At 50.3% G+C, this 14,496-nt stretch overlaps 1 protein-coding gene across 1 annotated transcript in view; it reads right to left on the bottom strand.

The window, feature by feature from the left end:
* Positions 1-14,496, bottom strand: part of ZSWIM5 (zinc finger SWIM-type containing 5) — a 97,918-nt gene that overhangs the window by 29,451 nt on the left and 53,971 nt on the right. Inside the window, exon 2 of the mRNA XM_082053877.1 lies at positions 429-785. Within this exon, the coding sequence (XP_081910003.1) occupies positions 429-785 (357 nt within the window). The remainder of the gene's footprint in view (positions 1-428; positions 786-14,496) is intronic.

The following is a 14,496-nucleotide window of genomic DNA, read 5'->3' as shown; positions in this document are numbered from 1 at the left end:
TGACACCGTATTCCCAAACGCTACAGGAGCCACATGCCCACTGCACCTCCCGCTCCCCAGGGTCTCAGCACCACGTCCTTCTGTGTTGGGGACTGGATGTGCTCCCTTCCTCCACCCTTGGCTTCTCCAACCCCCTCTGAGCTGTGGCTTATGCACAACCAGCCTGTCTGCTCCGCCTTTTCTTGCCTGTTGAAGCCAGCATTTGACAGATAAACACCTAAAGAACAGAGGGCGGAACGGGGACATCTAGCCAGCATCAATGTGATCCCAACGCCCATGGATTAACATCTATTTGACACTGCCACCTCTCTCTGTGCAGCAACAAACACGGCAAAATGAAGGTCACCACATCAGTGTGAAACCACCAGTCCAACCTCAAACAGAAAGAGAATCAGTGCCGAGCCACCCAGGGAAGAGGGAGGAATTACCATGCACTTGGTTGATCTCCGAGTTGGATGACAGGATCTCATCAGCCAACTTCTGGGCGGTGGGCAGCACCTCGGTGTGGTGCGCCGTGATCAAATACTGAACAAACTTCTGGAGCTGGTCCCTGTTCATCTGGAAAAGGGTCTCTGAGATGGGAAGACGGAGTTTCACCTGGTCCGGCTTGCGGATCCTGTACAGTGAAAGCGCCACAACATGGGCACAGTAAAAAATGTCCTTGTTCCCGCAGCCGCATGTCACTGAGGTGATTTTGCAGCGGTCGAAGCTGATGGCCACCTTGTAGGTCATCTCTGGTTCTGTCGCAGTCGCCGGTTCCGTTACCGTCCCGCTGAGGTGGAAACCTGGAGAGGGAAAGGAGAAGAGGGAAAGGACACGTTAGTTTCCCTCTGACCGTGACCGCCATCACCACATCAAGGAGCACACCACCCAATGTGTGACATCCTGGAGGCTCACACTCGGCAGCACCAAGCCCATGTACAAACACCCTCCTGCACCAACACACACATACAGCCAGACTCTTCAGTGAGTTTATTTAACAGCCAAACCCTCAGGGGACGAGCAAAGCCGCTCGGTTCCCACTTGTTTAAAAGCCTCTCAGACTGCTTCTCTCCTGGGACCCATCTTCATCCACGCCTCCCTCTCACTGAATTTCCAACTCACGTGAGTAAGGGCTGGCAGAAAAAGGCCAGGTTTTCTTTTCTTTGATGAGGCAGGCAAAAAAACCCACAAATTAAATGCAACACAACTCCCAACTTCATTCCCTCAAGGATGCAGAGTGTTCCAGGGCAGCTGTGAGCTCTTCCACGCAGCGGGAACGGGGAGCAACGTGTAGCCTGAACCGCAGGCTGGGGGGGAAACTCCTCCTTGAGCTCTATGGTGTCTGCTGCTCCCCTACAAGCTCTTGAGCTTTCCCTGAAATACTGTGGCCAAGACGCCAGCCGCTCATCGGCACAATCCGCATGTCAAGCTGCAGGGACGGCCCAAACCGCTCACACAAACATCACAGTGCTCCTGACAGCCCCTGCCACACGTGGCGAGCGAGGGATAAAGTCACAAGAGAAGACTGGGTGCCCATCAACCTCAAGCTGAAAGACCAGGGAGCCCTTCCCAGGAGCTGGTTGCCAAGGTGGTCCAACACCAACACTTTGCGCTTGCCCAGCCACCTGGAAAAGGGACATTTTCATTTCCCCCATCTGCCTGCCTCATGACTTCAAGAAGAACGTGGCCACACCAGGAGGTTAATTAAGGTGCTCAGGAGCACTGAGTGCCCCCAGGTCACAGCCTGGCATGGCACCTGGGATTTGGTGCCCTGTGCCGCCCGCCCCTCCCCTGTTTCCCAAAGAGGATGCTCACTTTTCTCTGTGCCACTGCAACCATATTAAGCCCATGTTTGTACAGAGGTCCCTGCGGAGGCTGCCATCCCCCCGGAGAAGGCAGCAGACAGCTGAGAGCCCTACAATTAGTGACAGAAAAGGAAAAGGGGTGGGGGGTGAAGATTAAAATACATTAACTACATCAAACCCTTGTGCATTTGCCAGCTCTCACAAAGGTTTTCCGAGACACATTCTACCAGAGGTTTTTAATAAATGGCATCAAAACCAGCTATTCACTGCCAGTCTCTTTAAAGCCACGCCAAAAACCACATTCAAATCTGATTAAGCGTCAAGGAGGTCTGCTTTCACTTTAGTGCAGGGGAGGGGGACACGGACCTGTTCATCCAAAACCCACCCCGCACGGCCAATGGAGAGGCAGGGACGGGACGGGCAGCCCCGCGCTGCCCTCTCGCTCGCACGCTGCCGGGAGTGGAAATGTGGCCGCCGAGGTGCCGGGCTCGGCGCCGTGGGAGCAGCACGGCCAGGGGGTAACGAGCACCCCCCCTCCACGCAAGTCTGTCCCTCAGCAGCCAAACTACATAAATCCTGAGGATAAACTCCAAAGTGTTTATGTTTTACCACTTCTCTGGTCTGTAATGCTTGGCAGGCGGCTCCGACTCACTGCCAGTTTCTCCCTAGTTTACTTTTTGAACGAGTTATAAGGATTGGAAAGCACGTTCCTGAGCAAGAATGTATGTATATACACATACATACACCCATAGGCACATACACAAATATACATAAAACCCTCTAAGACAAATTACTAGCCATAAACACTGCCTTGAAACACTTATTTTAGCAGGATCATGGGCCAGACCCCAATTGGGGCTAACTGGTATAAGGCTGGCGGAACTCATTTAACTAAATGGCCTGTTTCGGACAGGTGTAAGTCTGAAAATACATCAATGGTGGTGTGAACTTGCCCCTCTGAGAGAGGGAACTTGCCCAGATGCTTCCCAGGCTGCTCTCAGGCATCCTAAAAGCTGTGCTCCCCATACCCGGCCAGAGTCGGTCCTTGAAACCCATAGCCAGGGTCTGCAGGTCCAACAAGACCATTCAGCATGTTAGCAGCTGCCAAGTTCATCTGGCACTCGGGGCCTAAGTCAAGCCTTGGTTTAGATTTTCACCCTGGTGGTAGCAGGTCTGTTTAAGATAAACTCGCAACTCTATACAAAACATTTATCAAAAGCTTAGTCAGAAATTAAACATGGCAAGAGGAAGAGGGAGAGAAGCCGGCAGGAACTGCAGCATTATTTGGGGCTATTTACACTAACGGGAGGTGAGCCTGCAGCTACCACACTGCACCCTGCTCTGTGGCCAGGTCCGCACCCCAGCACCCACGGGTGGGAGATGGAGACGGCTTCACCAGCTCAGCAGTGATGGGCATCACCGTCCCAGAGAAGAGCGGTGGTTAAAAGGTACGCTATGGTTACCCCGTCATCCATTGAAGCACTCATGCCTGGTCCCCACAAAACTCTGATGCTACAGCTACCAAAAGGCTACAGGTCACTCTGAAGGAGGACAGGTGTCACTGTACCCTCCTCAGTGTTCACTTTATGTCCCAAGAAGCACGTGGGGCAGGTGATACCAGCACTGCAGCAGAGAGAAACACCGCCCTGGCTGCAGACTCAGGGTCTGGCTAGCACTGAGAGCAAAATGAAACACTTTCCTCCAAGTTTCCCCTGCATATTTCAATTTAAGACATTCCTATAGCTAAGTGCTTATCTAGGATTTCATCTTCTGTTCCTTAATATAAGCTAACTTGGTGTTTGATTTGCTGCCAGCAAAGTCACAGTGCCAGGGCTTGAAAACGACAGAAAATAATTAAATAACATCTTTGTAACTACAGACTCGTTACACCCATCAGAGCCCAGCTTTGTCCCAAGAACAACGTCGCCCCCAGAACAGCCTCCCCTACTTTAACCAGGGATGCTTTCCAGTGGATGCCTCTGATCCAGGTTGCAAAAGGAGCCAAGTGCTCATACCTGCCCCAGAAAGAACACAGAAAGGTGCCACAAATCACAGGCACACATGGCAAGATGAGCACATCTTCCTAATCCCACTTACCCATCAAACAGAGACAAAACACTGGAGGAAGGACCTTGCATTAGCGCAGCAGGATGGTGTGCCTCTGATTTAAATTAAAATAGACCCTAGAAATGTCTTCTTGGAGTTCGTGAGCTCCACACCAGTGGCACTTCTAAAGTCATTAGCTGGGCAACACTGACCTTTTTGGAGCTGATGAACTCCATGAGCTGAGAGGAGCACAGATTCACAGAACATCCCTGGGTTTTGAAGGATCAAGCCTTTACCAGGAGCTCCAGCACAGGAGATTGTCCTATTAAGACAAGACCACTAAAGCCTCAACAGAACTATCTTTAACCAAGATGGAGAATTCATTGATCTCTAAACCTACTCAAGCAAAAGGAGCTTTGCAAACCCTTCCGGTTCTGTAAGAAAGAACAGCTTGTCTTTCAGCTGGGCATTTTTAACCCAGGTGTCCAAAGCCACCTGTCAGGAGAGACCACCAGCCTGTCCCGCACTCCAACACACCGCCAGGCCAGCTCTGGAGACCTCTAGTCTTGGGTCCTCCAACAAACCATAGAAGGTAAAGCCACTTTCCAAGCTGATTACATCAAAATACCTAAAGTTTGGAGACAGGCAGACCACAGGTGCAAATTTAAAGCCCGGAAACACGCAAAACCCAGGCGTAACCCCTTCCCTTCTTATAACTGTGTCATGAGGAGCCCTCCAACACCCATGAAGAGGAGGAGGAGGAAGAGGAGTACCCCATATCTACAACACTGTCTGGGAACTGGAGAACTCAGCTCTGCTCCCTCCGGCAGCTGCTGCTCGCGCTGTCCCCCACATTTCGCACCGCGGCCCCGGCAGGAGTCACAGTTGTCATCCGCAAAGTTGTGCCATTTGGAAACATTAGCTCGCTCTTCCCAGGTGCAGCGCTCGCTTGCCTTTCATGGAGCGCTACAGCAATCCTGCCGGCTAGGCCGCCTTCACACCAGAGCAGCCATCTCTACACCCTGGCCTGGAGACGGTCACCTTCACACCAGAGTGGCCATCTCTACACCCTGGCCTGGAGACGGTCGCCTTCACACCAGAGCAGCCATCTCTACATCCCAGCCCAGAGACCATCTGAAGTTGCTGCACAAGAGGATGAGGACCAGTAACGCATGGGTAATGGAGGGAGTGTTTCTTCACGTCACTGTGGCTCCCCTGCCTTCTGTGTAGGCTTTTCCCAGTCTTTGTGGAAACCTCAAAGTGGGGCAAGGAACAGCTCTGCAGAAGGACACGAGCAACCATGTCCACCCCCCTGGGCAAGGGCCACTGGTGGGATGCAGCCTGAGGCTGTACGTGGAGAACTCAGCCCCACATCTGCCTGCCAAAGCCTTGAGCAACCTCCTAGTAACTGAGGCTGGTATTCTGGGCAGGTTCCATTAGGAGCAACGTGATGGAAAGCCCATCCACACAGGTTCCCAAAGGCACCAGCTGCACTCCCCGGCATCCCACCTGGAGAGGGGTGGCTGCAGGGGACAGCAACTCAGCTCCTCGCTGCTCTTGTGCCCCATGCTCAGCTCCCAGGACCCCATCTCTAGTCATACCAACCCCATTTCCAATCTGTGTTTGGGCTGCTCTGCCTTCCTGTGAGCAGGAGCTCTGCAAAACCGAATGGGAACAAACACGTGGATATTTCTGGGGCTCAGCAGATGCAGCCAAGGTAAACTTGAACCCTCAGCTCAAGTCGTATACACTAGGTTAACATGACCCAAATATATATACATATATTTTTTTAATTTCCAAACCACAGTGGAAAGGTATTTTAAACTAAAGCAACTCCAAGCTCTTTAGTGATTAAACGGACTGCAGCTCCAGCTCCTAGTGGAAAAACCATTTGTTTTTCCACTGTGTGAAAGCCATAACTAGCAATGAATAATAATTGCTGCACCAAGTGTTATTTATAAGCCATTCTCGGTCACATTTCCATGCCTCAAAACAGCAGCTTTCCAAACGTGAACTTAAAATCGGTCAATATTTGTAACATAGACAACACCCGTGGGAGGAAGGTGTCGGTGCTCACGCAGTGGGAAGTGGAGGTTAGTAAAATCTCCCAAAGCTTTCCAGCCTCTAGATCAATTCCTCCAGCCGGCTGATGCTGACAATTGCTCAGTCCCTGACCTTGCAGTTGGAAAGGAGATGGGCTCATGAACTCATTTGCACATGACAATGCTCCAGCAAAGTGAATCATCTGCCTCCGATAGTAACGGAGAGTACGGTGCGCCCCAGCCCTCCCGGGCTCCATTCAACCAGCGCAGAGCTGGCCTTTTGTGCTGCCAGTGCAAGAAAGACTCCGCTGAAGATGTGTGCAATTAAACCCACTTTTCTTGTTGCTCTTTTGATTCAGCGCGGCTCAATGAGAGGCACCCTAGGCAGGTGTTGTCACACATAGATAAAATGTGCCTTTTCAGAGCACTGGCAGACAAAAAGAAAGAGGGTAATGCTGAATCAATTGCCATTTCTCCCTTGCAAAATAGAGAATCCAGGCTTCCAGGGAGTCAATGAGCAGAGCTGGTATGAGTTTACATCCTCCCTCCTCCCCAGAGCAGTTTCCTTTTGTGACCGCAGGCAAAGGTGTTGCCTTTGAGCGAGACCTTGGCAGGGATGGAGGACGCAGGCGCTGGCCGGCCGGGACGATGCTGCTCCAGCACAAGGCAGCCGCTCTTTCTCAGCTCTACATTCTTCCCTCCATTCAGCCCTCCTCCCCAGACCCCACCATGCTCCTGTCCTTTCCCAGCCATTACCAGCCTGGAAAAGCACCTCTGGCCTTTGCAGAGCTAACAAAGGCCATTAGAAGCCGCCGGGAAGGAGCCGTGCCCGCGGCTGAGCCGATGCTGGCGGAGCTGTAACAAAGGGATACGGCCGAGTTAGAGAGGATGCGCCGTGCCGCCAAGTGTCCCCTCACACGCCTACGGCCTCGCACACCAACTACCACAGGTTTAGGAGAAATGCTGTCCCTCAGGGTAGGCCGGGGAAAAAGCAGGAGCTGCAGCTGTAAACAGAGGAGATGCAAGCGGGGCTGTTTGTGCTGGAGGGAGCCGTAAGCTCCTCTGAGCAGCTGAGTAAGCTGGAGGGACGCTCTCTCTGCCATCTGCTCTGATCCCACAACACCCCCTGCAAATGAAGAGTCAATCCGCTGGTTTCTATCCCTGTTAACCTCTAATCAGCCACAAGGACCGGCCTCTGCCTTGCTCTTTATCCGAGCCAGCTAATGCGTGAAGCACTCTGCGCTTCCCATCTGCTCCAGCATTAGTAGAGTTAAAGGACAAAGCCGTTTCCCTGTCCCGAGCATTCACTTACACAGATGCCCTTGTATTAACTCAATTTCCCAGTGATTTCCATTATTACCCTTATGAGATTTCTGGTGTTTGTTTATCTAGAAGCCTGAAATGGAGTATTTCTTCCTCCCCCTCGCCAGCTCAGGGGGTGGCTGCACCCACCCTGTGCTCCAGATGACTGGTCCCGATCTGTGACATTCCCCCAAAATATTCAAAACTGTTCCCCCATTTTCTCCCCAACCCAGAGTGCTCTTTGTTGCCCATTCGAACCTGAAGACCCAGGTTTATTTGATCTTTGTTGCCAGCCCCAAAGCCAAGACCACCCCTCCCCACATCACCTTCCACATCCTTCCGCCGCCTGCCAGCAAATGGGTTTTTAATCTACCCAGATGCACAACCCTTGCTCCAAAGACATATGGTTTGGGGGAAGAAGGAAAAAATACAACCAGTTTTAAAGCTCAGACTGATTTCCTCTGCTAAGGTGAAGCCCCGCAAGCTGAATTCTTCCACTAGCAGTTCAGATTTAACACAAACCAACCCGAATGCCATTTTTTCAGCAGCGTAAGCAATAGAAAGGGCTTTGACGAGGAAAGGTTCACCGCATCTTTGCTAACATGTGCTGCCCACATAATAACTGGTGGCAAAATGCTGTCAAGTCTCTGCTCTTTACTGCTACAGTATATCTCATGGTAAGCTTGAATACAAAGAGCTCTCTTAAAACCATGAGAAATCAGAAGGATGAGAATGTGCAGCGCATTTTTTGGCAAAAGCGGTAAATGCACCATCTCTACATCAAGGAAGAAAAAGCAACACATCTCTGTGACCATCCCAAAAGCATCCCTCTTCTCTCTGCGTTCAAGAGCAGCTGTGTCTGAACGAGGAGCAATGCAGCTCTTTGTTACAGATCAGGTGTTTTCTAAGATGCAGGGTTGTTTTCAAGCATGAAAGAAAATATCCACAGGGAGGAAATGCACTTTTTGGTGGAGTTTCCGGGCTCATGCGTCCCATCAGCCGAGGCTGCGCAGAGCAGACCCAGCCCCGTGCTGTCACCACCCCGGCTGCCCCAAGGAAACCAACGGGAGATGCCAAAACTCACATGCAAGGCTGAGCGGGGGGGTCATCTCCCAGCCCCAAGGGAGCCATCCAGGCTTCCAACAGCTGAGAAGCTGGCTTCTTGTACAGGTTTTAATTAGGAAACACCTCTTATCCCTCCACGCAAGCGTCACTATGGTGGGATCGCTGATCTTCAACGCAGTCGAAAGCCAGCGGAGCAGTGAGTGCTCTTCCCTCCATCCTCTTTTCTATGTGGCAATTCACATAACTCTGAGCCTCACAAAAGCATCATCCTGACCCCTAAAAGCAAAGTGCATCCCATGCCAGAGCCATTAAGCCATTGCCCCCAAGTTAAGGGCTCATCCCTGGGCACCCTCTGGTTGGGGAAGAAGTTACTCCAGCGCCATGGACATCCTTTCCTCCCTATGTATCTGCTCTCCTTGCCAACTCACTTTTCTGAGATGTGGCCTCCCTTCTGCATTGGCAGCTTTTCCAGGTCTTACCCTCAGGCTGGGGAGCAGCCTCCAAATACCCAAAGATAAATTGCACTCAGTGCACATTTTGCCACTTAAAGCTGCCTCCGGAGTGGGCCACCTCCAAACCAAAACCCAAACTCAACCCACCAATATGGAAAATCAAAAGCAAAACCAAGCCTTGGAGCATGCTGATTTGTTTGCATGGGGCAGGACCAGCCGCCAGCTTAACAAGGACCAGAATCAAAGCAGGGCATCGCGCAGCAATGGAGGGAAGCAGGACACCACCCCGCTCCTCCCCAAGACACCAGACCTTAAAATAGCAGCTCTACAATTTATAGGGAAGTTATTAGTGATAATTTTCCTGGCTCTCAGAAGCCTTCTGAGGGAGTGAGGCAGCCTAGATTCAGTATGAAAATCTGCTCCAAATTCTTCCCAAAAAAGACATTTTTTCCACTAAGAATATCCTCCCTTAAAAAAAAACAGAGCTAAAGTCTGACTTTCTAAGTTATTGGCAATGTTGTTAAATGAACATTATATTTACAAAACATTTCAGTAGCATTTGTGGTAATGGACTTGGTAATAGATTTGCTGAAAAGGTCAATTAACTTCCTTCCCAAAACCTCGCTTTTAAGCACAGAAAAGGGCTCTGCATTGAAACTACTCCCCCAAAGAGCAGAAAAGATCTCTGAGATGACACCTTTTGGTATTTCTCCTCTCCATCCTCCACTTGGGAGCTGGGCCCAGACCCCCAGAGCAGGCACCAGGACGGCACCGCTCTCCTGCCAACTTTTACAGCTCCCATTTATAATAAACTCACCCTTTTTCTTTTGTTTTTGCCATTGAATTTTACTAAGGAGACCACAGCCAAACAATTTCTATATTGTAAAATTATTATTACACTTAAACGGTTTAGCTCACTTCAGTAGCTTCACAAAGACTTAGTGGTTTCCTTCCCCTTCTACCCTCAAATCAGTAAAGCCTGAAATTTGGAGCTTATTAGGGTTCCTCCATATAGGGAAATTAACTACTCATTGCAGAATGAATTATTCAGCAATTGCTACTCCAGCTCAGCCTCCTCTGTGGACATTTTATTCCAGAATCAGTTTGGGAAACTTTGTGAGTGTATTAATTATTCCTGAAGGAACGGACTTTAATTCCAAGACAGGGAGTCATTCAAATAAATGCTGCACACCAGTGGCTGGTTGGCCACCAGCCCTCGGTGACAACCCTGCCCAGAGCAATCCCAGAAGAGGAGGTGAGGGGTGGTGTCAAGCTTGGGGAGGTTGATGCTGAATTTCCATGTCCAACAAAACCTGAAGTGAAGGAGGAAGGGTACACACCTTGATTTTGTGTGGAAAAAAATGTTTTTCCAGCTTGCTTTCAACCCAGAAGTTACAAAGTGAGAGGAAACGTTTAGTGAGAGGTTGGAGGACTTCGCATCCTGAGGTGTAACATCTGCCCCACATCACTGAGGAAAGCAAATGATTCCTGTCCCTGGGATCTCAGCACAGAGCTGGGAAAGGATAAGCTACATGGGGACATTCAGCAGGACCACACTGTGGAGGAGGGAACGCTTGCTGTCATGTTGTGCTTCCAATATCTCCATCTTGGCTCTGCACTCTTCCTGCAATAGTCCTGCCTGCACACCAGGGTCCCCCATCCCCTGTTGGTCCCTCATAGGAGGGATGCCAGCAGTTATGCACATCCCTGGGGGGTCGCAAGGCTTCCATCCATCATATGTATGAAGCCTGTTGAGGGTATCTGAGAATCACCAACTCTGACAGTGGAGAAACCTGCAAAGCATCCAAGTGCGCTCTGGCAGCTCCCAAGCACAGCGCAACCTGTGAGTGGATGGGTTTTCTACCTCTTCAACAAGGACCGGGTTTTGCTGGATATCCTCCAGTCCTACCAAACTATACATCACACCCAAACTTACTCAGACAATTCCATGGAGCCCAGAGGCTGTGCCAGAGCAGATGGACTCCTTGCCACGGCCATTCCACCAAGCCCCACAAATGGTACCACAAAAGGGATCCCTGACACACCGTCCACTGCCGCCACCCACGAAGATCAACACCCTCCGGAGTGTAACATCAAGGCATCTATAAGAAAAATCAAAGAGGGACAAGACGAACCCAAGCAAGGCAACCACATGCAAGTTCTCAGTGGCCAGTATCTCCTCTGTGGTGAGACCCCTGAGTGAAGTTTGGGGTCACAGCTGACGAGCAGTGGAATCGCCCAAAAACGCTCTGCAGAACAGTCATCATGCTTTAAATAACACTTAAAAACCCCTTTTGATCACATTAGCTTTCACATGACCCTTCTGAGACGTCAGGAAGGCAGCGGGAGGTCTGTGGAGCAGAGACATCCCCAGCAGCTCTCCTCGCTTGAAAGGCAGGCAGTTGGGAGACAGATGCCTGACAAAGATGCTCCACTCTCCTGCATCAGCAGTTTTCACTGGTTTTAGCATGCAGGCATTTCACAAGAAGCAGATTCCCATGTGGTGATTTAAGCCCCTCAGCACTGCCCACCCTAGTTCCTCTGGCCACGTGTTGTCCCCAGCATGTCCCGGCTGCACGTCACAAACCTCTGCTTGAGTGAAGAGCCTGCAACTGTAAAGCCGTCCTTACGGATCCACCACACACGGGAAAACCCGAGTCCTCCTGCTTCTCAAGTTCCAGACGACACCACGGCTTCACAGCCTCCAGAAACACAAAGGCCCACAAAGGCTGATACCCAGGGGGATGCGAGCCATCGTTTCACTGGGTCAGGAGCGGTGTACGGGCTGCCTCTGCGAAACTCGTGTTTCTGATTAAAAACTTCACAGATTTTCTTTTCTTTTCTGGAAAAACATTGTTATTCAATCCACAGCCTATACTGCAGGCTCTTCCATTTGCTTTTGGTGCAGTGCAAACATCTAAAATGACACCGCGTAATGACAAGATCTGTCATCGGGATGGCTGGGGCTACAGTAGAAAGAAAAACAAGGGAGCGATCCATTCCTTCTCCCTGGAATTCATCACAGTTAAAACAAAAGGAAACCTATATTGTGCAGTTAACGCCAAATACACAGGACCAAAGGGGAAAAGCGTGACGTGAGGCATTTAGTGGTGGTTTTCTCCCATTATGGAGCATGAGGTCCTACTTGGCGGTGGATGGAGAGTCTCCAACTCCTCTAACCACAGACCTATTTGAGTAATGAAGTCCCTTGGGGAAGGAAGGGGAAAAAGAAGGATGGGGGGAAAAGAAGGATGGGGGGAAAAGAAGGATGGGGGAAAAAGAAGGATGGGGGAAAAAGAAGGATGGGGGAAAAAGAAGGATGGGGGAAAAAGAAGGATGGGGGAAAAAGAAGGATGGGGGAAAAAGAAGGATGGGGGAAAAAGAAGGATGGGGGAAAAAGAAGGATGGGGGAAAAAGAAGGATGGGGGAAAAAGAAGGATGGGGGAAAAAGAAGGATGGGGGAAAAAGAAGGATGGGGGAAAAAGAAGGATGGGGGAAAAAGAAGGATGGGGGAAAAAGAAGGATGGGGGAAAAAGAAGGATGGGGAAAAAGAATGGAAAAGGGCTGCAATATCCCAGCCAACTATCTACTGGCTGGCTGAAATACAACCTGAAAGCCCCAGCAGAGTGAAACCCCACCCCAGCAGCCTCCCACAGCTCCTGGTTTGCCCCGACGCTCAGTGGTGAGAGCCAGGCAGGGCTCCCTGGCAGCAGAAACCACGTGCGCCAGAGGGTTATCAGCAGATTTATCTCAACTTGAAATTGGAAGCAACCAAAAACACAATGAGCTTAGCATAACTGGACAGAAACTGAGTAAAAAGCAAAACCAGATGAGTGACTGGGGAGTTGACTCCTCTCCTCCCTTTGAAAAGCGAAGCTGGTAATTTGAGAGAAGGCAGTTTTACCCACAGTCTCAGCAAAGGGTTTTAGGAATCGCCCTAATCAGCACATAACCCAAGTGTTACATGGTATTAGACTGGGAAGCAGCAGAGGAAATCTTTCTCTAACCCTTGAAAGAGGGTCTACAGACACCCCCAGAAAAGGGGGAGCATCCTCACACCGTGGGTGACACATCCTGGCTTGGGGGTGTCTCACCCATCCAGCAGGCAGAGCTGCTGGGGATCTCCCCGCCGCCTTCCCCACCCGGTGTTGAGGCAGGAGCGGGGAAACTGAGGCAGCAGGGTCCGGGAGCAAAGGCGAGTGCCAAGGGACAGCCGGCTGTGAAGCACAGAGCGAGGGACGCGAGGAGCCCACGCGCCACCGCAGCCTCACTGGGAAGGAAACCTCAGCCCTGCCCTCCCCCCAGGTGACATCCTTTGGCTCAACGTGGAATATTTGCAAGGTTTTGGGTAAAATCCAGCAGCCGCCAGGCTGAGGATGGCGCGTAATTGCAGACTAAATTGCGGTAATGAGAGGGGTCAGGGCCGATGCTGGGAAAGTCGCCCTCATTGAGATGACACCTGAAAATGGGTCCATGTGGGTAGATTCCATCCTGCCCCTGCCATGAGGATAACACACGTGCCAAACTAAAATGATCACAGCTTTCGGCAGCCTCTCTCTCTAAAGAGCAATTGCCATTCCTTATTAATTATCTTCCTTAAGATAAACAAGAATTTTTTTTAAATCTGAAATAGGGAGAGCATAGAGCAGAGGGACAGGACGTTGCCGCTTGTCTTTAAAAAATAAATACTTCTATATGCTGGATCACGCTTTCCACTTGCTGTTTCCCTTAGGAGTCAATTTCCACACTGTGTTTCTTCCAAAAGAGATGGAAACCCCACAAGCTTCTACAGCAGCTTGAGGGCTCAGCCGCCTTCAGAAGGAGAATGCACCAAATCTGGGACCTAGCAGGTGAAATGTCAATAAAAACAGAAATTTTGAAATAAAAGCTAAGTGCGTCTTGGTGATGAACTGACCTGAAAACGCAGTCTACAGGCTGCTCTCATGGATCATGACCCCGACATCTTACAGAAGAGGTGTATTCTTCTCATATCAATTCAGTTCCTTGTTTAGGGAAACCAGTCTGTTAAACCTAGAGATGAACCCATCATGGATGGAAAGACAAGCACTTCTCAGGCTGGCTCCATCCAGCCAACAAGCAAGTGGTGCTTGCAGGTACAAGACACATCAGCACTTTCTTGCATCCTTGACACTGAGGAGAAATGGTTGGAAGGACAAGGAGGAGCAGAGATCCCATCACGCTCATGATGCACATTTGCAAAGGCAAAACATAATCTCTGGATCTTCCACCCATGCAACTCCAACAGCCTTGCTTTCATACATCCCTCCTTGTTTCTCCAACCAAAAGGAAAGGATAAAAATGGCTGTCAGCAGTACAACATGAGTTATCGATCATATCGGTACACCGGACCAAAGTAGAGGCAAATTACATTCCCAGTATACTCAGAATCTGTGCAGGCAGGAGTGAGTGGGAGGTAAGAGGGAAAGAAAACCTGGAGCAGATAATCAGGACACCTAAAATACAAGCAGCAACTCTGCAGTCCTGGCTGCCTTCAGTCCTGTTGGTTTACTAGAAATCAACCTGATTTTTAAGTGAGCGACAGCATTGAGGAGCCTCTGGGGCAGTTGCAAGCACTCTACCCCATGGGACCTCCAGGATGCCACAAAGCCCTTATCCTTCAGCCTTCACCTTAAGATAGGTATGAAAAGCCATGCTGTCCTCAGTATCTCAAATCATGTAAGTGGTAAGGAGTTCAACTTCAAGAGCTCTGTGCCACCAAGAGAAGTTGCTGGATTTAGGCAATTGGTATGAAGTGTGCTGGGGGAAGACAACACCAGACCT

Source organism: Streptopelia decaocto, assembly GCF_964273445.1.
Source record: "Streptopelia decaocto genome assembly, chromosome: 5".
In the NCBI taxonomy this organism is placed as follows: domain Eukaryota; kingdom Metazoa; phylum Chordata; class Aves; order Columbiformes; family Columbidae; genus Streptopelia; species Streptopelia decaocto.
The sequence above is the reverse complement of the archived record's forward strand: the minus strand, read 5'-3'. Positions and strand labels throughout refer to the sequence as shown.